Source organism: Zootoca vivipara, chromosome 12 (genome assembly GCF_963506605.1).
Source record: "Zootoca vivipara chromosome 12, rZooViv1.1, whole genome shotgun sequence".
Classification (NCBI taxonomy): Eukaryota; Metazoa; Chordata; class Lepidosauria; order Squamata; family Lacertidae; genus Zootoca; species Zootoca vivipara.
Window position 1 is genome coordinate 12,990,309 of NC_083287.1, and position 27,342 is coordinate 13,017,650.

At 46.3% G+C, this 27,342-nt stretch overlaps 1 protein-coding gene across 1 annotated transcript in view; it reads left to right on the forward strand.

The window, feature by feature from the left end:
* CPNE4 (copine 4) overlaps positions 1-27,342 on the forward strand; it is a 197,096-nt gene that overhangs the window by 50,356 nt on the left and 119,398 nt on the right. The window contains exon 2 of the mRNA XM_035129268.2: positions 11,877-12,059. Within this exon, the coding sequence (XP_034985159.2) occupies positions 11,880-12,059 (180 nt within the window). The 5' untranslated portion in view covers positions 11,877-11,879. The remainder of the gene's footprint in view (positions 1-11,876; positions 12,060-27,342) is intronic.

A 27,342-nucleotide genomic window follows, 5' to 3' on the forward strand; every position in this document is an offset into this window, starting at 1 on the left:
GGGTGAATCCCAAAGAGCCATGCTTCTTTAATCCCTTGTTCCTGAAAACATTTTCTTGCCAAAATACATTCTTCTTACTGTTCCCAGAAAGTCATTTCTGAACACCCCTGCTTCACAACTAGACCAACTCTGGGGTTGCAGGAGAGCTGTCACCTTTGCCTTAATGCATGCCAGTGAAACAGAGCACTACTCCTTTAACTGAGGACTGATCTTCTCAAGGCTAGTCAGACTCAGAACACACTCCCTCAAAGATGGTGAAGCCTAGAACATGTGTCTCTGTATAGATACTTCAACCTTCGGTAGACTTTATACCAGTGGTGGATCTGCTCTTTAGCTCATGGATGGAGAAGCTGTGGCCCTCCAGATGTTCTTGGACTGCAGATGCCAACAGTCCCAGCCCCCATGTCCAGTGGTTAGATGTTATGGGAGCTGTAGTCCAGCAATATAATGAGGGCCATGGCTCCCTATCGCTGCTGTAGTTGTCACCATGTTAATTAGCTTTGGAATTGTCAATAGCTGTCACAGTGTGTTGTTCACACTAGTGCCCCACTGTGTGCTCCTCACTGGCTGCCAAGTACTGCAACCCATCCAAGGCCAGGGCTGCAGATACGCCACAGCAGCTTCTTTTTTTTTTCAAATTTATTCATTATTTTGTAACAAACAAAGATAAAATTCAAAATACAAAAAATACAAAATACGAAAAGACAAAAGAAATAAAAACAGAAATTTCAAAGCTTCAACTTGTATCTATTCTAATATCGGTGACTTCCTCATGTCCCTTCCAACTGCGTTACATTGTAAATCCTCTGTAGTAATTTCTAAATCTTATTCTTATACCTTATTTACCATATAACTATTCTTTTTCTAATCTTTAGATACGCCACAACTTTGCACTTCGATACTAGGCAATAATTCCCCTGTGGAGTTTAGTCACAAAAAGATTAATATATGTCACTGTTATTTGTACAAGGTTATGTACACTGTTGTCTTTGTCCATGGAGTTTTCTTGGCAGGGATACTGGAGTGGCTTGCCAGTTCCTTCTCCAGGTGGATCACGTTTAGTCAAAACTCTCCACTATGACCTGTCCATCTTGGGTGGCCCTGCATGGCATAGCTCATAGCTTCTCTGAGTTATTCAAGCCCCTTCGCCACGACAAGGCATTGATCCATACTTTGGCCACCTCATGAGAAGAGAAGACTCCCTGGAAAAGACCCTGATGTTGGGAAAGATTGGGGGCACTAGGAGAAGGGGACGACAGAGGACGAGATGGTTGGACAGTGTTCTCGAAGCTACGAACATGAGTTTGACCAAACTGCGGGAGGCAGTGCAAAACAGGAGTGCCTGGCGTGCTATGGTCCATGGGGTCACGAAGAGTCGGACACGACTAAACAACAATATACACTGTGGAAAGCCATTGGGTTGTATTCATCTAAGTCGCTGTGCAAGTGGAATGAATTCTGCTTTCACAATGGGAGTTTCCCCTCCTTTGTTGGCATTTGGAGTTAAAATTCTCAGCAGAAGTGGTAGTTTACTGTATCGTTGTTGGAGAAGCACACTTTACCCTAAATATAATATAATAATTAATAATAATAATTTATTATTTATACCCCGCCCATCTGGCTGGGTTTCCCCAGCCACTCTGGGTGGCTTCCAACAGACATTAAAATACAATAATCTATTAAACATTAAAAGCTTCCCTAAACAGGGCTGCCTTCAGATGTATCCTAAAAGTCTGGTAGTTGTTTATCTCTTTGACATCTGGTGGGAGGGCATTCCACAGGGCACATACCACTTGAGAGAGGAGCGCGGAAGCACCAGTTTATGCCTTTGGGATGTGGCTGCATTATTCCCACAGCAGTCACCTTTATATTCATTACCACAGTCTCAAGTCTTTTGCTGGTTATGAAGGAAATTTGCAACATCAGCATTGAATTTATATTTTGTGGTTGTACAAAAACTCAGCTGAAATAGGCACTGTAGCTTCATCTCAGTTTCCAAATACAGTGACCCATTGCCTTTACTCACTTGAGAGTTGAGCTGGATTAACAAGCCTAGTTCTGTTGGCATCAGATGTCTTAATTTCTTTCCATTGTGGCACTGTCTTATCACTTTCTATTTCAAACAGCTGGTTAGATGGTAATGAGTCCTTTAACATTGTTAGCGATATGTATATCTCCATATGCACAGTTTGCACTTTGTTCTAAGACCTTCTACCCTGCTGTCCAACTGCATTAGCTGCCGTAAGAGATCTTCTTAGCATTCACAATTATGCAATTGCCAATTCTTCTCATCTTGTCGTCTTTCTGAATTTATTGATGTAGCTCATTTGGCGAAGAGCTCTTTCCCTCTTTCCATAGATGTCATTTTAAATAATCATCCCTGATTGTTGCCTGAGCTGCACAAACACCAGCACAGGAGCAGGATAAATTAATTTTTCATGGCACTGGCCTTTTCTTTGGAAGGATGTAGCTCACCTCTTGCCTTTTCCTTAGTAAGTGTTAATATATATTCCATTTAGTGCTGACAGTTTACATTTTGTCCTCATTAATGGAGATAGTTTTAACAGGCTGCAGCATTACCGCCATGGAGATTGATCAGAGCTGGTCCATAAAGAATACAGCTCTCCTTACATGGTTGTCTTGAATAGTAGATGATAGAAGGTCCTCTGCTATTTCTTGGATGTCAGCTGGTAACTGTGATGTTAAATAGTTATAAAATGCTCTTTGTGTGTGTGGGAGGGAGAGAGAGAGAATGAAGTGTTTAAGTGCTGTTTTAGAAAGCACTTTAATAGAAGCAGGAATGATACTAAGACTGCAACTCTATCTAGTTCTGTATTGTCTACTCTGACTGTCAGTGGCTCTTCACAGTCTCAGGAAGGGCTCTCTCCCACTCCTATCTTGGACCTTCTGCATGCAAAGCAGATGTTCTACCACTGAACTACAGCTCTCCACCTTCAGGGAAAAAAATCAGTTATGAACATTTACCTAGGAGTAAGTTCTATTGCAACTACCGGTAGTGGGACTCACTTCTCAGCCAACACACATAGAATCAGGAGGTCAAGATAATTTTTAAAAATAATAATGAGGAACTGAACACAAATAGAATCAAGGGGGTCAACTAAACTGAGGACAGAACTTCATGTTACACCAAGAAACACAGGCCTCACTCTTCCTCCCTATGGATGCAGAATAAAGGAAATTAAGGAGTGTATATTTTGAGAGAGAAATGTGAGAATGAGTGCTTCATGCTTCTCTCACATTCTACTTTATCCCTGTGAACTCTGTACCAAGCTTATTTCTAGTCTCCAATCCCAGCTGGGGAAAGAAGGGGTAGCTGGAGGGAGTAGTTGTGGGGAGACTGTTGATGCACCCAAAGGGTTCAGAACACTCCCCAATAGTGCCCCGTGCTCCCTGCCACAAATTTCCGTCATTCCATGAACACATCCATTGTGAGCTGTTGGTGGACTAACAAGTAAATTTATTGGAGCTGGCCATGGTGCTGAACTGCTGCTCACGGTTACTATACCACTGCAGACATTATCAGGACAGAATGTAATCAATGCCTGTGTTGAATGTCTATTATGCATACCTCTCTAAAATGAAGAGAACTTGCAAAAGTAAAAAGCATGCTAAAGGAATCAGAAAACTACTTTGTCACGCAGGCAGCTCAAATCATGTCAGTTTGGTTAGCGAGTCTGCTCAAATGTGGATTTATTGGTGTTACGTTGTTTTGCTGTATTCTACTGTGCTGTTGTGTATTTATTGGAGTAATAGCAAGTGATGGAGAAGAAATCTGATAGAAGAGGATTTTTCTCTTAAGGTGGGGGGGGGGGGACGGGGACCTGACTTGCTAAGCAGTACACAGGCTTATGTTCAAATCTAATTCGTTCTTAGTTGAAGGCTCACTTCGTTGTTACAGAATCTTTCAGACAGAATGAGTGAACTTTAAATATACAGAAAAGTATCAACATGGGCTCTGACAATATGGTCTCTGAATAAATTGCTTAACCTCTGTGATTTGCCATCTGTAAAATGAGTTGACAGGAAAGTCATACTTGGGGATCATAAGGAAGACGTTGCTTCCAAGCCATTGTTGTGTTATAATTACGTTGGGAAGGAGCAGTGAGAACATTGAGACGAACTTTTGCTTCAGTGGGTTTCTGTCATTACTATGCATGAAAATGTGGTGGCCTTTCTTTCTGGCTGCTGATTTGAAGTCATTGCATTATCCAAACCATGTTGCAGTCTCAAAGTAACATTCTCAAACAGGACACAGAATGAATATGTAGTCCGGCCAGAATGAAGGTATTCATTGCATCAAATTCACAATACTTCCCTTTCCCCACAAACATGCTTCCATCCTTCCTCTTGACAAAACTATCCATTCTAGAAGCCCTGCTGGTAATCCTAATTTCTAATGAGATTAGGCATGGAGTGGAGCAAGGGCCCACTTTCTCTGCTGTAACCCTTGCCTGTGGATTGACCTCCCCTCAAAGGTGCATCTCGCCACAGCATTGGTGTCATTTCATAGGCAGGTAAAGACCCATCCCTTTGACCAGACTTTTGGGAAGGGGTGATGTATGTTGGACATTGAATATCTGTCAATACTGCTGGTTTTATTTGCAAACCAAATGTCATATCTTGTTTTATGTTTCAGTTTTATTGTTTAGTCTTTGGTTTAGACTGTGTATACTTGTGCCTTCAGACCTTTGGTTGAAGAGTGGATTATAAATACATTTAATAAGTGAATAAATCACTGGAAAACATCATACACTTAGGACACTTCAGGGCATGGTAGACATGTAGGCAATAGGTGCTCCAAATTGGACCATTGGGCATCTTCAGGAATCATACCGCATGCTGCTTGTCCAGCTGGAGTTATAAAATAAGACATAGTACAGTGGCCAAGGTGGTTGAAAGGGCTGTGTCAGTGCTAAACCATTAACCTGAGGCATGTAGCTGAATTTCCAAGCAGCAGTTCTAGGGCACAATAAATCTATAATGTCACTTCTCTAGTTTTCATACTCAAAAGTGAATCATGTTATTTGAAAGCATGTGCAACAGCAACACTTCTAGCAGCTACCTTTAAAATAAGGGCCACTGTGGTGCTCTCTGAGTCTTAATTTGTACAGTCTTTCATTTGGCAATTGTAGCTGTTCAGTTGTACTTTACGTTTGATGTACTCTGTGCAAAAATTGCAGCGGTTGATACAAATAAAATTCAATCTGTCATGTGTCCCCATCAAGTGCGTCTAGGAGGGAGAAGTATGAGGCAGGCAGGCAGATGCATGGTCAAGCTTGGAGGGAGGGGGAAAGTCTGGAGAAACAAAGTCGCAACATTGGAACTTTGGAAGCTGCCTTTTTTTTAAAAAAAATCAGGCCGTTGGTCCATTTAGCTCTGTATTGTCTACAGCAGGTGAGGTGAATCTTTTGTCCTCCAGATGTTGCTGAACTATAGCCCCCATCAGCCCTAGCAAGCACCAAAAACTTCTGGAGGGCCAAAAGTTATCCATCATTGGCATAAGCCGGGGTCGGCAGCCTAAGGCCTATGGGCCACAAGCGGCCCATGGGGGTTGTTTAACCGGCCCATGGGCCCCTTCCGCTCCCGTGCACTGCACTAAACCGGCACGGAGCAGAGCGGGGACTACCTTCCGCAATGCTGGTTGGCTTCCCATTTGCTTCAGGAAGCTTCTGCAGCCAGTGGGAAGCTGTGCACGCCTCCTCCACGCTGGAAGGAGCTCTGGAAATAGTGTTTGCACATGCGCACATGTGCACTCTGGTCCACCACTGTGTCTGCGGGACCGTGAATCAGCCCAAGCCACAAAAACTTTGCCGACCCCTGGCATAAGCCATGGGTAGGCAAACTAAGGCCTGGGGGCCAAATCTGGCCCCATCGCCTTCTAAATCCAGCCCGTGGATGGTCCAGGAATCAGTGTGTTTTTACATGAGTAGAATGTGTCCTTTTATTTAAAATGCATCTCTGGGTTATTTGTGGGGCATAGGAATTTGTTCTTTTTCTCTCTCCAAAATATAGCCCCCCACAAGGTCTGAGGGACAGTGGACTGGCCCCCTGCTGAAAAAGTTTGCTGACCCCCTGATAAGCTCTTCAGGGTTCCAGGCAGGAGTCTTTTTCCAGCCCTACCTTGTGATGTCAGGGATTAGCCTGGCATCTCCATTTTGCATGTAAAACAGGTGCTCTCCCACCAAGCTACATCTCTTCCCCTCAGCAACAGTTGACCAAACCAAGGGAATGCAGCAGACCTCTGTTACATTACGGAAAGCAACAGTCTAGCTTTAGCAATTGGATTTGGAATTGTCTGTTCCCTTCCCAGACCCTGGAGGACCTTGGCCCATCTCAGTGTCATGGCTTGAAGAACAGTCTAATTTGTCAGCGCCTAAATGATATCGAGCGTCAGAACAACTTGGCAACAATAAGGAACTTTTGCCCTTGGTATGACTATTTTCCACCTTCCCATTTTGACTCTCTGGCACCCTATCTGCATAACCTAGCAATTCTAAAATATAGACACACTTTTACTCTCGCAAGATTAAATGTATTGCCCTTGGTTGTACTCGAGGGACAGATTCCACACGAAAAACGCTTATGTCCCTGTGCAGATGGCACTACCGAATCGGTGGCACATGCCCTTCTGGCTTGCACTCTTTATAAAGACTTGAGGAATGAGATTATCACCCATCTTTTATTGTCCATTCAGGGTCGCCCAACCACTGCCACAGTGTACTTTCCCTTGGCAGATCAAGATGAGCAGGTGACATTTGCAAGGTTTTTAGCTGGGGCAATCAGAATAAGATTCACTATTTGACTATTGATTCAAAACCCTAAAATGTATTTTATATAATTGACTTTTTATTTCTATTCTTTGTATATTGTATTGTTGTTTTATTGCTATGGCCGATGGCTGATGCAAATAAAGATCCATCCATCCATCCATCCATCCATGGCTTGAAGCACCTGTAGTTCCTCTCTTCCTCCTAACAGCAGGTCTCCATGGTGAAAAGAATAGGAAGCAGGGCTCAGGTGCCCTTGCATTGAGCCCCATAATGCCTCACAAAACTGCATCCATTTTTCTCTCTGCTGCCTGGCTTCAGTTATGGGTGGTGCTTTGTTTAAGGGGTTGGATTAGATGGTCTTTCATCCCCATGCAGTTCTAATTCCTCAAATTTCATGCCCCTGCCCCGTCATACCTCTGACCTTGTACAGACATAGCTCGGGTTGAGCACGCTGCAGGTTGTGTACTTTTGGCTTAAGAATGCAGCGGACCCAGAAGTGTTTACTTCTGGGTCCCACCGCATGCGCAGAAGCGTTCTGCGCGCTTCGCACGTGCGCAGAAGCACTCTATCAGCACTTTGTGCATGCGCTAAAGTGCTGCTCAGACTGTGTACTTTTCGGGGTGCGAAGGGCACCCCAAAACGGATTGAGTAGGCAACCTGAGGTACCACTGTATTTTGTACTTTGGCATCTATACTCAGATACAAACAAACAAGAACAACCCCTAGCCTTGTTGATTACATATTTCCTTCTTTCCCAGTAAGGAATTTTTTTTAAATCATTTTTTAAAATTGCCTTCTATTTGTGTATGGGTCTCTTTTCAGCTATCTCTTCTGCCATGAGGTGTGTCACTGGTTAATGAGAAATGACTCTGTAAGGGAGTCCCTTGGTGACATGATGTACCTCTTCCCTGATGAAAGAAAGGGAAAATGAAATCAACGTGGCAGTGAATGAAAAATGCATTACGGTGTGACCTAGAGAGGACGCTTCCTTCTCAAACCCATCATGTTTCTGTACTACTGTATTTCCCTCTCAGAAATACTAGCTTCTCACCAGGGAAGGACTGAAGGAAGTGGCTAATAAAATACTAATGTGCTAGTGAAACATTGGAGGGGGAGATGCTTAAGCAAACTATAATAATTCTCCATTTAAGATGCAGAAGAATATTTCTCTTATCTGCCTTTTATGCAGCCTGGTTTGGGTGTGATCAAAGGTGCTATAAAATACTTTTCTTATCCTCCCAACTTCCATGCATTCAAACTTTACTGGAATACAGTGGTACCTCGGGTTAAGAACTTAATTCGTTCTGGAGAACTGTTCTTAACCTGAAACTGTTCTTAACCTGAGGTACCACTTTAGCTAATGGGGCCTCCTGCTGCTGCTGCCGCACAATTTCTGTTCTCATCCTGAAGCAAAGTTCTGAACCCAAGGTACTATTTCTGGGTTAGTGGAGTCTGTAACCTGAAGCGTCTGTAACCTGAAGCGTCTACTACCTGAGGTACCATTGTATTGCAAATTAGTGATTACACTTAAGGGCCAGTAGCAAAGGCTGGTTGGTCCTCCTGCCACTTCCTAACTCGGTTCCAGAAGTTAGGAATAGAGGGACTGGGTCATGGGAATCATAGAGGAAGAACCACAAGCCCCACTCTGTCCTTGGATGCTGCATATAGAAGGAGTAGGTTAAGGGTATAAAATTATATCAAGGAGGGGGGGGGGAAAGAAATTTATTAGATCCGAGCGGAATGAGGCAATCAGGTTCTGTTTCTTGGAGAGATTTCCCTCCACCTCTCCTGGTACTGAAGTCATCCAGGTTGGTTTGTTTTTAGGTGTAATCATTACCAGCCCTATTACAGTGCATTTCAAGAGTCTTGTGAGATTGGAATGATGCAAATGTTAACACCCCATCTAATCTGTTTGGAAAGGTGGAACAAGTGCAATGTTTTAAATAACCTAGAATGTAGCAGAATGGGGTGATGATACTCGCCTCACCCCCACCCCCCACCCCACCCCATTGCTCGCTTGAGATGGAAAGGACACAAAACTTTCCAATAATTTTGTAACTCTGAAGCTGTGGACATCTATCCCCTAGCAAGCTTCGAATGCTTCATTCAACACTTCCTTGACATATTAGTACTTTAGCAAGACAATCCCCACCAGTTAATGGCCAACCCATAAACCAGGGTTGTTGAAGCTTTTTCCGTCCAAGGGCCACATTCCCTCTTGCATAACTTTCTGGGGGGCGCATGGCAGTGGAGGGTATGGCAAAAGTGGATATGGAGAGAAACACCCCATCCTCCATCCAGACAAGCAAGCAAACTTCAAAGCCCTCTCTCAAATGTTGATCTTAACCCTTGTCTCACACAGAAGGGGGTGGCTCCTCTTCTCCCAGCCTCCCAACCTGGGAGGTCTTCCCTTCTATGCCTCGCACACAGGGTCCTTCAACAACCATCCATCACCTTCATGTGAGTACCCTCATTAACCCACAGTAGAGGACATTGAGGAACAAAACAAAGCAATAAACAAAAGCAAAGTAGATAAGAGAAGAAAAAGAAAAAAAGGAAGATAAAGATCATGTTTAAAAATTAAAAGAAAAATTCTGATTTTAGTATTTGTGAAATACAAGGGCACATTCCAGTCAAGTGAAATCACTAGAGAAGAGTGCAGAGCAGTCAGTGTGGGGTATGACCTGGTAGCTATGGCCTGGGCAGACTGCTGAGGGCCAGAGAAAGAGGCCTGAGTTTCTGCACCCCCTGCCATAAATTCATAATACAGTGGCACCTCGGGTTACGAACTTAATGCATTCCGGAGGTCCGTTCTTAACCCGAAACCGTTCTTAACCTGAGGTGTGCTTTTGCTAATGGGGCCTCCCACTGCCACTGTGCTGCCGGCACGCGATTTCCCTTCTCATCCTGGGGCAAAGTTCGCAACCCGAGGTAACTACTTCTGGGTTAGCGGAGTTTGTAACCCAAAGCGTTTGTAACCCGAGGTACCACTGTAATGCCAAGGATGCTTATTTAAAATTCAATGCAATAGCAACCTGTGAATGTACAGCTGCATACATTCTGGTAAGAATTTTTTTTTTTAAAAAAAGTGGAGATTCAACAGCCAAAGAATAACAGCGCAACTATCCCTGGGAAGAGGCTCATTGCAATAAGGCCAGTATGCCTTTCTGCCATGAGAGCACTGGAAAGGACAAACAGCTCACCAGATTTGGCTGGAAGATGATCAACCTTTGCTGGAGAACAAGTTTTGTCCAGCACACTTTCACATGCATGATTCCAGCAATCATTACAACCACCGTGGAAATCCCTGGAGAATCTCTGGCTACTTCTGATGGCTACTTGTCCGGGATCAGAGGGAGAGTGCCAGTAGTTTATCTAAGGCCGCCTACTGCGCTCATGGCCGAGCTGATATTTGAATGGAAGATTTCTGTTCCAGCTCATCCTCCTTAACACTGTGCTTTCTACCGCTGCTCTCTCTCTCTACCAACCAAATACATCAATATCATTTCAAAATATCATTGTCCTTCTACATCCTGTAAGTGACCAGTTTTATTGCATGTGTGATGGATATGCAGCATGAAATTCACTGTCAGTATTGCAAGTGGGACCGCAACAAACTGTTGTGTAATGGAGTGCTGCTGTTCAAAATTCCAGCTACTCCACTCCACCGCAATACCTCCCCCACTCCAGTATTCCAGTCTCCTCACCCCGGCAACAGCCAGTCACCATTCTGTGGCCACAGAGCACACTTAATCTTCCTTGGAGGTTCACACACATGCTCTTAGGGATTTTCCCTCCTAAAGAGTTGGCTTTCATTCTGCAAACTTTGGGGTTCCCCCAGTCCTGTTGATATCTCCTCTTTGTACATGGATAGTGCCATTTTGGCTACATAAGTGATGGCGCACACATCCTGCACATTGGATGCAGAGGGAGTGATCATTGATGCTGTTAGTACTTCAGAGTCATCTAAACAGATTCCATGCAGGTCCTGCTATCCAAATGTTCATTATACGACAATCCACTTATCCAAACATGAGTAATTAGTACTCAAACCTTGCTTATTCACACCACAGATTTAGACATCCAAACAGCTGGACCTGCATGTACTCTAAACCAGGCATGTCCAACAGGTAGATTGTGATCCACTGGTAGATCACTGGACACCTGTGGTAGATCACTGGCTCCCACCAAAGAAGCTGAACAACTGTGGCTCCCCTAAAAAAAAAAATCAACATTTTACCTCCTCCTTGAAAAAACTCAACAACTTTGACCCGAAACCCCCCCCCCCATGGGCCTTCCTCCTTTCTAAAAAAAAAAGCTCAACAACTTTGACCTGAACCCCCCAAAAGGGGGTAGATCACTGCCAGTTTTTAACTCTGTGAGTAGATTGCAGTCTCTTGGGAGTTGACCACCCCTGCTCTAAACAAATAAGCAGCCTTAAACAAGCCTTGTTTTGTTGTGTTTGTTGGTCCATGGCAGCTGTTTCTCCAGAAACCACAGTAGGAGGGAGTGGGGGTGATAATGGATAAATAAAAGAGCATTTTCCATTCCTTGTTTGCCTTTCTGCAAGATTTTTCATTCTTTTGGGTCAAAATTCTGTGGTTGGGAACCAGTTAGGAAATTTCCCATAGGAATCAATGGATATCATCAACTTGTTATGCAAATGTTCACCCAACAAATGATTTCCTGAAAACACATTGTGTTCAGGTAGTGAGATCTGTGTGTACTTCAAAGTAGTAGGAGTAATAATTTCATTGATTTATCATGTTCAGGCCCTGAGTGCCATTTGGTTTTGTAACCAAAGACTACGCCGAGCAAACATGCTTAGTTTATTGGTTAGAAATTGTACCTCAATGTTGTTGTTTAGTCGTTTAGTCGTGTCCGACTCTTTGTGACCCCATGGACCAGAGCACGCCAGGCACTCCTGTCTTCCACTGCCTCCCGCAGTTTGGTCAAACTCATGTTCGTAGCTGTCCCTCATTAGAGAACTGAAGATTCTTGGAACAATCTCTTTACGGATACAAGAATACAGTGTTCCTGTTTAAAAGTGGTTTTACCATTGAACCTTTCCCTCTTTTCCCACAGAGAATGCAGAAAATGAGCAACATCTATGAATCAGCGGCCAATACTCTGGGGATCTTTAGTAGCCCATGTCTGACGAAGGTGGAACTGAGAGTTGCCTGCAAAAGCATATCAGACAGAGATGCCCTCTCCAAGCCAGATCCTTGTGTCATCCTGAAAATGCAGTCGCATGGGCAGTGGTTTGAGGTAGGTGTCCAATTAAATGTACATTGGAGCCTTTATGTGTGTGCAGTTGACTTGATATCCTGCTGTACTACCCATTGCTGCTGAAAACTATCAATCAGTTCGCTAGGCTGCAATCCAGCAAGGCCCTTTGGGGAGTCTGGAGATGCTAAGGGCTTACAGCCACCACGATGCTCTGCTTAGCTTTTGGGCTTGCTCATCAGCCCCTTTCTCCTCTTACTTTTGAATCCATCAGGGTTAGAAAGCGGCTTATAATATGACAAAGGAGTCTGCTGCTTGGTGGAAAAATAGGTTTTATATTTTTAAAAAAGACCCACTTCTAGTTTATATACCGTACATCTTGGTGAAGGAAAAATAAGGATTTATGAAAACTGTCTCACTAAAGCATTTCTGTATCTCATTGATTTCAAATGAGGCTTAAGCTGAAATCAGGGAGGACTTAAGTGCTTTATTTTGCTTCAGCTGTTCCTCCTATAGACCAACTTACTTGGATTATGTAAGGAATGCTGGTGAGAGGAAGAGTCAAGAGTGCAGTTCCTTTTGGAGATTTTATATCCCATGCACACTTATTTGATAGCCCATTGAGCTCAGTGGGATTTATTTCCAAGTAGAAATGAATAGGGTTGTGTCAGGGAGTTGTTGCGGCTACTCCCGAGTAAAGACGCTCCAGCCCGTTGTGTCTTTAAAGGTTTTATTGTGCATGCTATTTACAGTGCAGAGATAGCAGAAAACATGACCGCCTAGTCACTCTCAGAACCCGGCAATGGCGCTCATCAGCTTCGGGGCCAGCATAATAACCTGGGCACCCCGAAATGCCGCCCCTTCGCCCTGCGTTTGGGCGAGCGCCTCAATTCGGGCACTGGAGGGAGCGGTGTCCCTTCTTCCCATAGCTGCCTGGGACGGTGCCTGGGCTCCGACGCTTCCCTGAGCCGTCCCTCCTCCCCTAGATGGTCAGAGTGGTGCAGGGGCTCTGATACGTCGCTGAGCCCTTCTTCCACCGTCTGTTCCCCAGGGCGTTGCCAGGTCTCTGATGCATCACTGAGCCTTCCACTCCGCTTTCCCCTGACCCGCTGGGCGAAGTGCTGGTCAGGATGATGGGGGGAGGAGGCTCCCTGTAGGGAGTCCCCCTGACAGGTTGCAGTGCAAGAAGCTGTATTATTTCCCCAACGTTCCCAATGATAAAAATACTGTATGCACGACTAAGAATGGCGAAGAATTTCATTTGGTCTGCACATTTAATTCACACCTCCTAGATTAATACACAGATCAGAACATACTTATCCTTCAGATTTTGCACTTCTCCAGATTTCGCAATACAATTCTTTGCTCAAAAACATTCACCCAAATGTGTTAAAATGTATATTTTAGGATGCATACTTAGAAATCAAAAAATTCCAATCCAGTAAGCTGCATAAGAAATCCTGGGTGCTGGATTTGTAGATAGGCAAAGCAAGGGGAACTTCCATTTGCATTCATAGCATGGAACCCTATTTGGTAAGAACATCTGTAAATGGGAGCCTGCCCCGCTCTTTTGTTGCAGTGAGTTTCCCAGATGGAGGCCATTCAACACCTTAAAAAGTTAATATTGCTTGTATTCTTAGTTCCCGAGACTGACTTCAAAAGGGAACTATTTCCTGCTTAACTTACAGGGCATTGAGATCTTGACCCAAGTGTTATGAAGCTGGGATCATATAATCCTATTGAAGTCACTAGGAAGTTTGATATTCTATTACATTCAATGGGAATGTGCAAAAACTCCCCTTCTGAAAAAGCAGAGTATATTTAGCATCTCTACGGTCCTTGGGACAGCTAAAGATCTGCCAGCATTGACCTTGGCTTAGGGTGGGCTGGCTCATCTACAGAGATCAAAGCTTTCACTGTGCCCACTCTCCAGCTCCGGAAATCTAGCTCTGTAACTTCAACGCCACCTTGCCCCAACAAAGCTTGCCTTCACCACTTCTCGCAAGACATTCAGCTTCTGCTCTTCACTGCCTCCTCCCTGCTAGACTCCCAGTGCGTTTCCGAGCACAATTCAAAGTGTTGGTGCTGACCTTTAAAGCCCTAAACGGCCTCGGCCCAGTATACCTGAAGGAGCATCTCCACCCCCATCGTCCAGCTCCGAGGGCCTTCTGCCGGTTCCCTCACTGCTAGAAGTGAGGTTACAGAGAACCAGGCAGAGGGCCTTCTTGGTAGTGGCACCGTCCCTGTGGAAGCCCTCCCATCAGATGTCAAGGAAACACACAACTATCTGACTTCTAGAAGACACCTGAAGGCAGCCCTGTTTAGGGAAGTTTTTAATGTTTGATGTTTTATCGTGTTTTTAATATTCTGTTGGGAGCCGCCCAGAGTGGACGGTATATAAATAAATAAATATATTATTATTAATTGACATACCCGCGTGGATTATATAGCAGCCACTGCATTCTGGGTTTACAGTGGTACCTCTATTTACGAATTTAATGCATTCCGAACGCACATTCGTAAGTCAAAAAAAATTGTAAGTCGAATCCCATAGGAATGCATTGGGAGAAAAAAATCGTAAGTATAAGCAACCCTATCTAAAAATTCATAAATAGAAAAAATCCTATCTAAACCGCATCCAAGATGGCGGATGGAGCTCCATTCTTAAGTAGAAACATTCGTAAGTAGAGTTATTCATAAGTAGAGGTACCACTGTACTGCTTATCCCTGGCATTGCACTAACACCCTTTTCCGGAAGACTAAGGCCACGTTCCGGTGTAGCAACGTTGGGACCAAGTCCTGTATCATCTCCAGTCTTGCACAATCCCCTCCCAGGGAACACTTGGGTGGCTTCAAAAGAGGGTTAGACAAATTCATGGAGGATAAGGCTATCATCAAGGCTATCTACCTTGATGGTTATGTTCACTGTCAGAGGCAACATGCTTCTGAATACCAGTTGTTGGAAACCACCAGAGGGGAAAGTGACTCAGGTTCTGCTTGCTGGTTTTCCATAGTCATCTGGTGAGAAAACTAGACTGGACTGGATGGCCAACTGGCCTGGTACTTTAAAATGTGTTTGTTTGTTTTTAAATATGGATATATCCAAAGAACTGCTTTGCCTTATATACACAGATTAGGTGGGTCATGATACAGAAATGTAAAGAATCACCCAGCTTGTCATATAGGGCAGTGGATAAGTCACTCTGTGTATTTGATAATCAGATACCCTTATTTCTCACAAGAAAGAGAGGCTCAGCATTGCCATATGCGATATCACCAACATGTAAGATGACCTTTAAATTGGAAATTAATTTTAGGATAACAGGATTAAAAATAAAACCAACAAAATGGATTAATCACCGACAATAATTAAGGCTTATTCTGTTGTTACATAAGGTCACTCGCTTCAAAACACATTAATTATGGAAACAAATTTCACAGCAAAATTTGCCAATGGCAAGAAAGAGTGGCTCTGACATCTACCATATGCCTTATAAACATTCATAAATGTCTGCTGTTGCCTCTTAAACAATCATACCCCCCTCCCCTTAAAAATATGTATATTTGTGCTAGCTGGTATGACACAAACATCTTGAAGTGTCTAGAAATGTGGCTGCAATTTCCCTTTTAAAAATACATGGGGTATGTGTTGCAGATCACAGCTAATCAGAAAAAAGTCCCACTGAACAATGAGGCTTTTTCCCAGGTAAAAGGGGGGTAGGATTGTAGACCAAGGCAGTGTCTCTTGGAGTTAACGAAAATGATGCCTGGAATTCTCAAGCAAACACTCCAAATTTAAATTTAGCAGGTTACTTTTTTTTAAAAAAAAATGCCCCTACTGTATTATAAATGCTGTTGGATTTATAAGATGAGGGTGGATAAAGGTATGAAATACTTAATATCATGGGTTGTATGCAATTAAGTTTTACTCAGCGTAGAAGTATGGAAATTAATTTAGTGACCTCAGTCACAGGTTGGCATCCTTCTGCCTCGGGATACAGTGGAGGAATGCACCTTTGGTGGTGAGGTCTAATTCTTGGAAGGTTGCAGCGCCTGCTGTGGCTGTAGAGACTGATGCGGGAGAGACATGTTTTGTTGCAACTGGGGCAGATAAAGGAGTCTGGTTGTGCTGCTGCAGATGCATTCATGGCATTTCTTCTGTGCATTTATTTACCACCCACCCTTTGCCCTAAGGTCCCAGGGCGGGTCTCCTCTGAGTAAAACTCAGTTGAATACCACCCAGTTGGGGTCGATGTTTTCTTGCAAAACATTAACTGCTGTGAATTTTTTAAAAAGCTGTGGAGTGTTCATGAAAAAGAGATTCTTGAGTAATTTGATATTGCAAACTCCTAAATGAAATGACTCGATTTGCAGCTCTCGGACCATAATGCAGTGGTTCTCACCCTCTCCCCCCTCCCCCCAGGCCACATGTTGTTTAGAATAAAAATTTGCTTGCGCCGCGCCAATTTTTTAATTGATAAGAAATATATTGGAAAACAGAAATAAACAACTCCCAGCAGTGCTTGATTTACAACACAGAACACAACTACTGTATATTCCGGCGTATAAGATGACCCCCAACTTTTCCAGTTAAAATATAGAGTTTGGGATATACTCGCCGTATAAGAAATACGACCTGGCGTATAAGACGACCCCTGACTTTTGAGAAGATTTTCCTGGATTAAAAAGTAGTCTTATACACAGGAATATACACCTTTATAATATGATCATGGAACACCCAGAAAAAAACTTGTAGGGACGGGATTTGATGGTGATGCTGTATCCTTTCAGTGTTATCTTGCCGGACAGCAATAGGTGCAGGTTAATTTGTTACACCGTGAAGCTGCTTGGGCTGCTCAATTTATGTGTCAGCTACAAAGCAGGTTATTGAACTGCTGTCGGGGGATAATGCACAACACTCAAGAAAAAGCTTCGAGCTTACTACCAAAGAAATGATTGCATTTGAGGTACGATATGAAAATAAGCTCAGATATGCCACAGTTGCAGAAACCCTGTATCGCAGGGCCAGTGTAGTATACTGGATAGTGTTGGACTTTGGAGGCTCGTGGCTGATTCCATCCCACTCCTAATCATGGATAGGGATAGGTTTGAAAGGAGCCTACTAGATGCTAGGCAAACCTAGACAGCATCTTAAAAAGCAGAGACATCACCTTGCCTACAAAGGTCCGTATAGTTAAAGCTATGGTTTTCCCAGTAGTGATGTATGGAAGTGAGAGCTGGACCATAAAGAAGGCTGATCGCCAAAGAATTGATGCTTTTGAATTATGGTGCCGGAGGAGACTCTTGAGAGTCCCATGGACTGCAAGAAGATCAAACCTATCCATTCTGAAGGAAATCAGCCCTGAGTGCTCACTGGAAGGACAGATCGTGAAGCTGAGGCTCCAATACTTTGGCCACCTCATGAGAAGAGAAGAATCCTTGGAAAAGACCCTGGTGTTGGGAAAGATTGAGGTCACTAGGAGAAGGGGACAACAGAGAATGAGATGGTTGGACAGTGTTCTTAAAGCTACGAACATGAGTTTGACCAAACTGCGGGAGGCAGTGCAAGACAGGAGTGCCTGGCGTGCTATGGTCCATGGGGTCACGAAGAGGCGGACACGACTAAATGACTAAACAACAACAAACAACAACTAGATGCTAGTGCTTCTGCTGCTGCTTCTACCTTGGGTCAATGTCCTCAGTCTTTTCCCACTGGGAACTAGGACTACAAGTCCCAGAATCCCTAGTGGGAAACTGATGTTTCCTAGGTAACATAGAGTAGGCACGGAGTGCCAGTTTCCCAAGTGGGGATTCTGGGACTGGTGGTTCCAGTCCTCAGCAGGAAAAGGCTCTCTTTGGGGACTGGGAGCGCCCACCTCTGCCACCGGGGTACATTTAGGGGGCACTGGGGCAGGGGGAAGTACTCAAAGAGGCAAGGGCAAGTGGTCTAAGTCCCCAGGAGAAGACTGCCCCAAGGAGAACATGCCCCTAAGGTATGATTTTGGAACCTTGAAGTGAAGTGTGTTGGTGGGGTTGAAGCAGAAGTGAGGTGGGAACAGCTAGTGGTGGAAGAAATTAAGTTTCTCTTGATTTCTCATTTTCCCAACCTTAAGTTCAGCTCTCCACATTTCAACATTGGTTCGTGATTTATTTACAGGTGAAACTCGAAAAATTAGAATATCGTCAAAAAGTGCATTTATTTCAGTAATGCAACTTACTACTTTTTATTTTTCTTTTAATTTTTACAAATGCTTTCTTTTGGAAATTCCACAGTAATAAAACAAATAGTTACAATCATACAAAAATAAACATCGCTATTACATTTCATTAATTACATTCCATTTATAATTGACCCGCCTAACGACAAATAATTACAATTACAACAAATAAAGGCTTGACATATCTTGCTTTGCATGTCATGCATCTATCTCATATATTGGTTTCAGCTTTTAAGTTGCGTTACTGAAATAAATGCACTTTTTGACGATGTTCTCATTTTCCAAGTTTCACCTGTATTTTTAAGTCCTCATGAACATTCACCAGCATTTTTTTCCTGATAGACACTATTAAGGCAATTTTGCCTGATATACACATTTTGCAAGCAGCTCCCCCTAATAGTAGGCCTTTTTGTATGCCAGTTTCGCCAATATTTGCATTGTTGTACACATTATTTAGTTGGGAAACTGCACCGCAAAATCCAGAGAAGTGTGGATTTTAAAGGGTAGCTTGGATTGGGTCGATGTTTGTTTCGGAATATGCCAATTATGTAGGTTTCGTTAAAATTCTGAATCAAATTCCTCTCCCATCCCTAACATGGGAGTCACCTTGTGCGGTGGTGTGCGGGACCATATTTGCATCTCTATTTTTATCCGCCACTGGTACAAATGCAAGGCAGTGGACAAAAACGTTCTCAAGGCTGCCTCACATTAGCGCTGCCCCTTTGATGCTTTTCTGGTGAGCTATTTTGCGTGCTTTGTCTCACCCCCATGCAGATCAGCCCCCACCACAATATGTCTCCCCTCTGCCCTTGTTATATCAAGCCTACGCAACTTGTGATCCATCAAGCAGTCCACAAGCCACCCATGATGGCCTAACAGATACTTGATAAAAAGTTGTGTAGGCCTGTTACATTTTTTTTTATTTATTTTTTGCTATTGCCCAGAACTGAAAATAACAGTGGAGGTGTAAATGTCAAGCCCTTGGCAAGGCACTATAAATGGCTGGTTGAGTAAAGTTCAGCTTGATGGGTTACACAAGTTGTGTTTCAGGAGTGTGGTGATGCTCAAAGCAAGATAACGCCGAGCTTACCGTACCGAACAGACTTTCATCCATAGTTTGCCCGGCTTCTTCACATTTGCCTTGCAACGCTAACCATTTGTTAATACAGATTTGTACAGGGAATAATTTGCTGCACCCATCTATGCTGGCGTCGTGAAGTGACACAGCGAAGAACGTGCATTTTAGCAAATGCTTATTCTAGTAGATGAATCTCCATTGCCCCCCTGGATACACTAGAAAACATGATTTCCATTAAAACCAAAAACAGTAATTACTGCTCTAAAAGGTGGGTTTCCCTCCTTTTAAAAATGTTACTTGTCAGGAAAATGGGTTTTCTGTCCATTAGCTCACAGCTTGCAGATGCTGCCACATTAAATCAAATGTCTTCTTGAAATAGTCCTTTTAATGCAACCTCCCCACAGGAAACTTTTCATGTGGTGTCTGATTGAAACTGCAAATGTTAATGTCCCAAGTATAGCCCTGTCTGGTACTGTCGGTTCTGATCTTTCTCCCGCTCCCTTGTACTTTCTAAAGTTTTTTTCTCAAGGCAGGGCACTATTCATTTATTGTACAGGTACTTAACACCCCACTTTTCTTCTGTCATTTCTCCTTGCAAAATTATTTTTAACTGTATTTTGATACATGGAGCTGAGATCTGTACTGCAAAATTTAGAGAAATAAGAAATCTGAATGTATGCATGCTGTCACAGTGGCCGGAGTGGACTACTTCAGAGTAACGACGCTACGCAGCTCTGCATTTTATTCTTTTATTGGTGCTGCGTATTTACAGTGCTGAAGTCATTGCTATTTACACGGAGTGATGTGATCAGTCGGTTTCAGAACCTCCTAATGGCTTTTGGCGCGTCTTTCTCCAACACAAAAGCTTTGGCAGACCCATCCTCTTTCCCCTCCTCTTTCTGCGTAGTTCCGGAGTTGGGGGGATGGGTCTCCCCCCCTTATTCGCCCCTTCCTGTCCCACCTGGGACCCTGGCTCCTCTACCTTGCCTGAGCCTCGGACACGACTTCCTGCTTCCCCACTGGAATCGGAACTCTCTCTGCTTTCCCCTGTGCTCGGTGATTGGCTTGAACTCAGGAGGGGAGGGACTTCGCGATATCCCCTGTCCCTCACATCCACCCCCCTCCCAAGCTCTCCTTCACCCCTCCCCAGGTCCCCCCCAGGTGTCGGTGACGACTGGAAGCCTAAGAACTCAGTGCTTTCCGAGCCCGTTGGTGTGAACACCTCCCCCCAGTCCTGCAAGCCCCCCCCCTTCCGCCTGGGAGGATGGGAATCCCAAAAAGTCCGTGGCGTCAGAGCTGGTGGGGGTAAAAATGTTCTGCCAATCTGCTCCTTCCTCTGACTGGGTGGATCTCGGTGACACCCATACCTCATCCTCTGGTTCCTCAAACTCCGCTTCCCAGCGCCATGGTGAACTGCTCTCCCGTGCTTCCTCCCCCTCCCCCTCCCTTTCCATGTGCCAGGGCTTGGGTCTATGGGGAAAGAGGGCGTGAAATTCTTCTACCAGGAATTCCTCCTGTATCTGAGTGGCTGGGACCCATTCATTCTGGGACGGTGGAGCATCCTCCCATGCCATGAGGTACTCCAGTCCCCCCACCCCCCACCTTGAATCCAGGATGGCCGTGGCCTCATTGAGTTGCTCCCTGCCTTCCCTCTCCCCCCCTCCCTCAGGGGTTTGTTCGCTGTCTCGGAGCCTGCTGCTTTCCCTGTACGGCGACAGCAGCGATCTATGAAACACAGGGTGCACCCTCATGTCCTCTGGCAGTGCCAGCCTGTATGCCACCGGGTTGACCTGTTGCGTGACCGTGAAGGGGCCCAACCTTCTGGGCGCCAGCTTTTTGCATCGCCCTCTGATGGGAAGGCCCTCCGAGGACAACCAAACTTTGTCCCCCACCCTAATGACCTCCCCCGGTCGCCTGTGGCGATCTGCCCCCTTCTTGTACGCTTCCTTGGCTCTCTCCAAGTGTTCTCTGAGCTGCTGGTGCACCGTCTCCAGTTCCTCTGCCCAATCCTCAGCCTGTGGGCCCTCCTCCTCCTCCTCCCCCTCCCTCTCTGGGAAAGATCTGAGGTCACGCCCGTAATTGGCCTTAAAGGGTGACACCCCTGTGGAGACGTGCACCGCATTGTTGTAGGCAAATTCTGCCAGTGGCAGGCGATCCACCCAGTCCGTTTGCCGCTGGCTGACGTAGCATCTCAGGTACTGCTGCAGAATGGCGTTGACCCTCTCCGCCTGTCCATTGGTCTGCGGGTGTCTAGCCGTCGACAAGCTGACCTCCACCTGCAGGAGGTTCATGAGCCGCCGCCAGAACCTGGAAACAAATTGGCGGCCACGATCCGAAATAACCCTTAAAGGTAATCCATGCAGTCTGAATACGTGATCCACAAACAGTTTGGCTGTCTCTTCTGCAGAGACCGCCCTGGCACACGGTATAAAGTGGCACATTTTGGACATGAGGTCCACCACCACCAACACTGCGGTCTTGCCCCTGGACGACGGCAGGTCTGTGATGAAGTCCATGGACACTACTTCCCACGGCCTGTGCGGTGTGGCTAAGGGCTCCAGCAAACCTGCTGGTGGCGCTCTGACCACCTTTGCCCGCTGGCAGGTGTCACAGCCCCTTACATAATCCCTCACATCCTCCCGCACCCCTGGCCACCAGAAGTGTCTCATGACTAGGTGAGCGGTTTTGTCCCTCCCAAAATGACCCGCCGTTGGGTTGTCGTGCATCTGCTTGAGGACCGTACGTCTAAGCTGGGTGGTGGGCAGGTACAGTGCACCCTTGTAGAAAAGCAGCCCCCTGCGTTCTGCAAAGTCTTTTGCCTGCTCCCCCCCCCTTCTCAGTTCTCTGAAGATGCGGTTGGCAAATTCATCCGCTGCCGTCAGTGCTGTGAGTTCCGCCTCGCTCACCACTGCTGCTCCGCAGGACCATGCTGATGGGGGGAAAATGTGCCTGGGCGCTGGTGGCGCCTCCTCCTCCATGTACTCTGGCTTGCGGGAGAGGGCATCCGCCCTGACATTCTGCTCTCCCGGGATGTAGTGTATGGAGAAGTTGAAGTTCGAGAAGAACTCTGCCCACCGTATCTGCCGCTGGTTGAGCACCCTGGCAGTTCTCCAGAACTCCAGGTTCTTGTGGTCTGTGCACACCTGGATGGGGTGCTTGGCGCCCACCAGGAAGTGTCTCCAGTGCTGGAACGCAGCGTGGATCGCAAGAAGTTCCCGATCAAACACCGTGTAGTTTCGCTCTGGCTGGGTCAACTTCCTGGAGAAGAAGGCACAGGGTCTCCACTCTCTGTTGGCGTCCAGTTGCAACAAAATGGCGCCCACAGCTTTATCAGAAGCATCTGTCTCCACGCGTAGGGGCGCGTCCTGAACCACGTGGAACAGGTTCTGGTCTGAGGCGAACACCCTCTTGAGGCTTTCAAACGCTGCTTGCGCCTCTGGTGTCCACCTGAACTTCTGCTTGCCTCTCAGGCAGTCAGTGATGGGAGCCGTAACGCGAGAGAAGTTCTTGATGAACTTCCTGTAGAAGTTGGCGAAGCCTAGTAGGCGTTGGGCATCTTTGCGCGTCCTGGGGCTGTGCCAGTCCAGGATGGCCTGCACCTTGTCCTTGTCCATCGCCAGCCCCTTGTCTGACAGCTTGTAGCCCAGGAAGTCCACCTCCTTGGTGTGAAACTTGCACTTCTCCAGCTTCACATACAGGTGGTTCTCCTTCAGGCGCTGCAACACCTCCCTGACATCTTTCACATGCTGCACTGGGTCATCGGAATAGATAAGGATGTCATCCAGGAAGACCAAGCATTTCCTGAAGAGGAGGGACCCCAGGACGTGGTGCATGAAGGCCTGGAAGCATGCTGAGCCCCCTTGCAACCCGAAGGGCATCACCAGATATTCAAAAGAGCCCAGAGGCGTGAACATCGTGGTTTTCCATTCATCGCCTTCCCGGATCCTGATCAAGTTGTACGCCCCCCTCAGGTCTAGCTTGGTGAAAATCTTGCCCCTGCGTGCCGCTGTCAGGAGATCATCCACTCTGGGCATGGGGAAAGCCACTGGCTCTGTTACTGAATTCAGCCGTCTAAAATCCACCACAAGACGGCGCTGTTGCGTGTCTTTCTTGTCCACCCAGAAGACTGGGCTGCCCCCTGCTGCCTTGCTTTCTCTGATGAACCCCCGCTTGAGGTTCTTGTCGATGAAAGCGCGCAGATCCTCCAGTTCCTGGTCTGACATGGCGTACAGCTTGGCTGGGGGTATAGTTGCCCCTGGCACCAGGTTGATCTGGCAGTCAAAAGGCCTGTGGGGGGGTAGGTGGTCGGACTCCGCTTCGCTGAAGACCTCCTGCAGGTCCCAGTACGGCTTGGGTATCGCCTCACCCCCTTTGATGTGCATGGTGGCCACCGTGGCTATCGGAGGCCCCTCCCCTGGTTGGTGCTGCATGCAATGTTCCAGGCAAAAGTCCGAGCCAAAAGTGATGCATCTCTGGTGCCAACTGATGGAGGGGTCGTGGCGCGCCAGCCAGCTCATGCCCAAGACGATGGGGGGGTCTGAGATGGTTGTGACGTTGAATGCCAGTGTCTCTGAGTGCCTTCCCACCGTCATTCTCATGGGGGGGGGTTGATGAGTGATGGCCCCTCCCAGCAGCTCTCTGCCGTCAATGGTTGCCACATGCAGGGGAAAATCCAGCTGCAGAAGCTGGATCTGGTGCTCTTCTGCAAAGTTTCTCGAGAAGAAGTTGGCTGAGGCACCACTGTCAATTAGGGCGAGGACCGTCAGGGGATAGCCATTTGGGAGCGTGAGCGTCACTTCTAGAACCACTCCTGCTCTGGGAGGGGTGGGCTGGCTCTGCTCCTCTCTGTGCGGGTGGGTGGGCTGGGGCTGTTGTCTGCTGACTGTGCCTGGCTGCTGCCCCTTGTCTCCTGCAGCCAGGCTTTCCCGTTTCCCTGCTGTGGTGCTGCGTCAGTGGGGGAGGGCACAACCGTTCCCGCCTTTCCTTGCCACTCCCTGCGATGTGGGCAGTCTCTGACGAGATGCTGGGGGGAGTTGCAGAGAAAGCAATTCCCACCCCTTCCCTCCTTGCGTCTTGGCGCCGCTGGGGTTTGAAAAGCCCGCGCGCGCTATCAATCTGCATGGGTTCCTGGTCCTGACTGGCCCCAGGCGTGGCTTGAAAGGGTTGTTGGGGGAGTGGCTTCTCCTGCGACCGTGGGAACCAAGCCCGCTTTGCGCGCGTTGCTTGCTTGTCGCTCCACCGGGATTCCTGTCTCACCCCCACCGCCAGAGCCACTTTGCTCAGCTGATCCATATTACTGGGCTTTGGACCTCTCGAGAGCTCATCCTTCACCTCCTCATGCAACCCCAAGTAGAACGCCGCTTGCATTGGGGGTAACTCTAGTTCCCACCCCAATCTGTGCACCAGCATGGTGAATTTCGCCCAATACGCGCGAACTGTCATATTTCCTTGGCGTAAATTATGAAGTTCCTCCTTAGTCTGGTCCATATGACTATCGGACGAATACATCGTTTTCAAACCTTCTAGAAATAGTTTGACATTCTTCATGCAAGGATTCTTTGTTGCGATTAACGGTCTTAGCCACTCCCTGGCTGCCCCGGTAAGGTGCTCCACAATAAACGCTACCCTGTGCTCATCATCAGGGAACTCAGCGTGGTGCAGCTCAAGAGCATACACAATCTCAGTCTCAAAGCCCTGATATTCCCTCGGGTCTCCATTGAACTTGCTTACTAGCGTCCCGGCTCTCCTTCCTGGCAGCACTTGGACTTGGGGTGCCCCTCCCGCCTTGTTTTTCTCTGCATCCAGCTTGTTTTGGAGGTCTACCGCCACCGCCCTTAATTCCTGCTCTCTTTCCTGTAGCGCTCTCACCTGTTCCGCAAGTTGTAGCCGGTCGTCCTGGACCTTCTTAGTCTCTTCTTTAGCTGCCTTCAATTCCCCCTGCGCCTGCAGCGACAGCTGCTGCAGTTCTTGCTGGGCTTGCTCCGCGATCTGCCGCCATCTCTCCGCCTCTGACACGCTCATCCCGGCAACTCCAAAGTAGCCCAAAAAGGATTAGGAGGTTGCTGTCACAGTGGCCGGAGTGGACTACTTCAGAGTAACGACGCTACGCAGCTCTGCATTTTATTCTTTTATTGGTGCTGCGTATTTACAGTGCTGAAGTCATTGCTATTTACACGGAGTGATGTGATCAGTCGGTTTCAGAACCTCCTAATGGCTTTTGGCGCGTCTTTCTCCAACACAAAAGCTTTGGCAGACCCATCCTCTTTCCCCTCCTCTTTCTGCGTAGTTCCGGAGTTGGGGGGATGGGTCTCCCCCCCCTTATTCGCCCCTTCCTGTCCCACCTGGGACCCTGGCTCCTCTACCTTGCCTGAGCCTCGGACACGACTTCCTGCTTCCCCACTGGAATCGGAACTCTCTCTGCTTTCCCCTGTGCTCGGTGATTGGCTTGAACTCAGGAGGGGAGGGACTTCGCGATATCCCCTGTCCCTCACACATTCTGATCTATATGTTAGTCCAGGATAGGTCCATTGAGTGCATGGCTGAATTTGTGAAAGTCTGAATTGGTGGAGAGTGAATTCCTGAACTCCTTACTTATTAGGCAGAGTATGATTGGGCTGTTTCCTTATGTTGGAGGAGAGATGTTTGTGCGTCGTGCAGCCTCCCTGAGCCCTTTAAACTGATCGGCTGCCCTCAGGTACAGTGGGAGATGCTATCTTGTCTCACTGAAGATTCAGTTTCCAGTTCAGTTGGCTTCGTTATGTGGAAAGCACCATCATTCTTCAGCTCAGGCAACAAAATGCAATAAATAAATAAGGCAACAAATTGTCTTGAGCTTGACCCTATTCCTCAAGCATCTCGATATTCAGCCAGTGTTCTAAGCCCTGTATGCACTAAACCACTTTAATAGACTTGGCTTCCCCCTAAGAATTCTGGGCACTGTGACAGTTGTTAGGATATTCCTATTCCCCTCGCAGAGCTTCAGTTTCCAGAGTGATTTAACAATCATTCCCTCTTCTCACAGAACACTGGGAATTTTAGCTCTATGAGGAGGGATAGGGGTTTTCTCACAGCACCCTTAACAAAACTACAATTCCCAGAATCCTGTGGGGGGATCATGACTATTTATGTGGTATGATATTTGCTTTAAATGCATAGTGGAGATGGGCTGGAAACAGACCTGCTGCTTTCAGCATGGTTGTATCATGTGCTGGGGCAACTACCTGTATTGATTTCAAAAATGTTCAGCATGGATGGTCCATAATGAACTACACTGGATTTAGATGTGGTCTAAACATGTTATCAAAACAGTCTAGCTCTCAGACTTTGAAGCTATATATACCCGAGAAATAAAATTGACTTGTTATCTCTTTGGACCCACGAAAAAATTCTCAGCAAGCATCCTGTATTGTCTGATGGATGTACATATGAAGAAAAACACTGTATTTCTTCAAACATTTTTATGCAGAGTTGCATCCAGTTACTGAGTTTCTGCTGAAATCAATGGACAACTAGCTTGTCTTCAAACTTTTCCCATTGATTTCAGTGGGAACTAAGTACCACTAACTTAGAATAATAGAATCTTAGAGTTGGAAGGGACCCATGGGTCATCTAGTCCAACCCCCTGCAATACAGGAATCTCAGCTAAAGCATCCATGGCAGATGGCCATCCAACCTCTGTATAAAAATCTCCAGGGAAGGAGAGCCCACCACTTCTCGTGGGAGTCTGTTCCACTGCCGAACAGCTCTTACTGTCAGAAAATTTTTCTGAATGTTTAGCCGGAATCTCCTTTCTTGTAACTTGAAACCATTGGTTTGGGTCCTGCCCTCCAGAGCAGGAGAAAACAAGCATGCTCCCTCCTCTATGTGAGAGGCCTTAAGACATTTGAAGATGGCTATCATGTCTTCTCTCAGTCTCCTCTTTTGCAGGCTAAACAGACCTAGCTCCTTCAAGCGCTTCTTATAAGGCTTCGTTTCCAGACCCTTGATCATCTTGGTTGCCCCCCTCTGCACATGTTGCAGCTTGTCAACA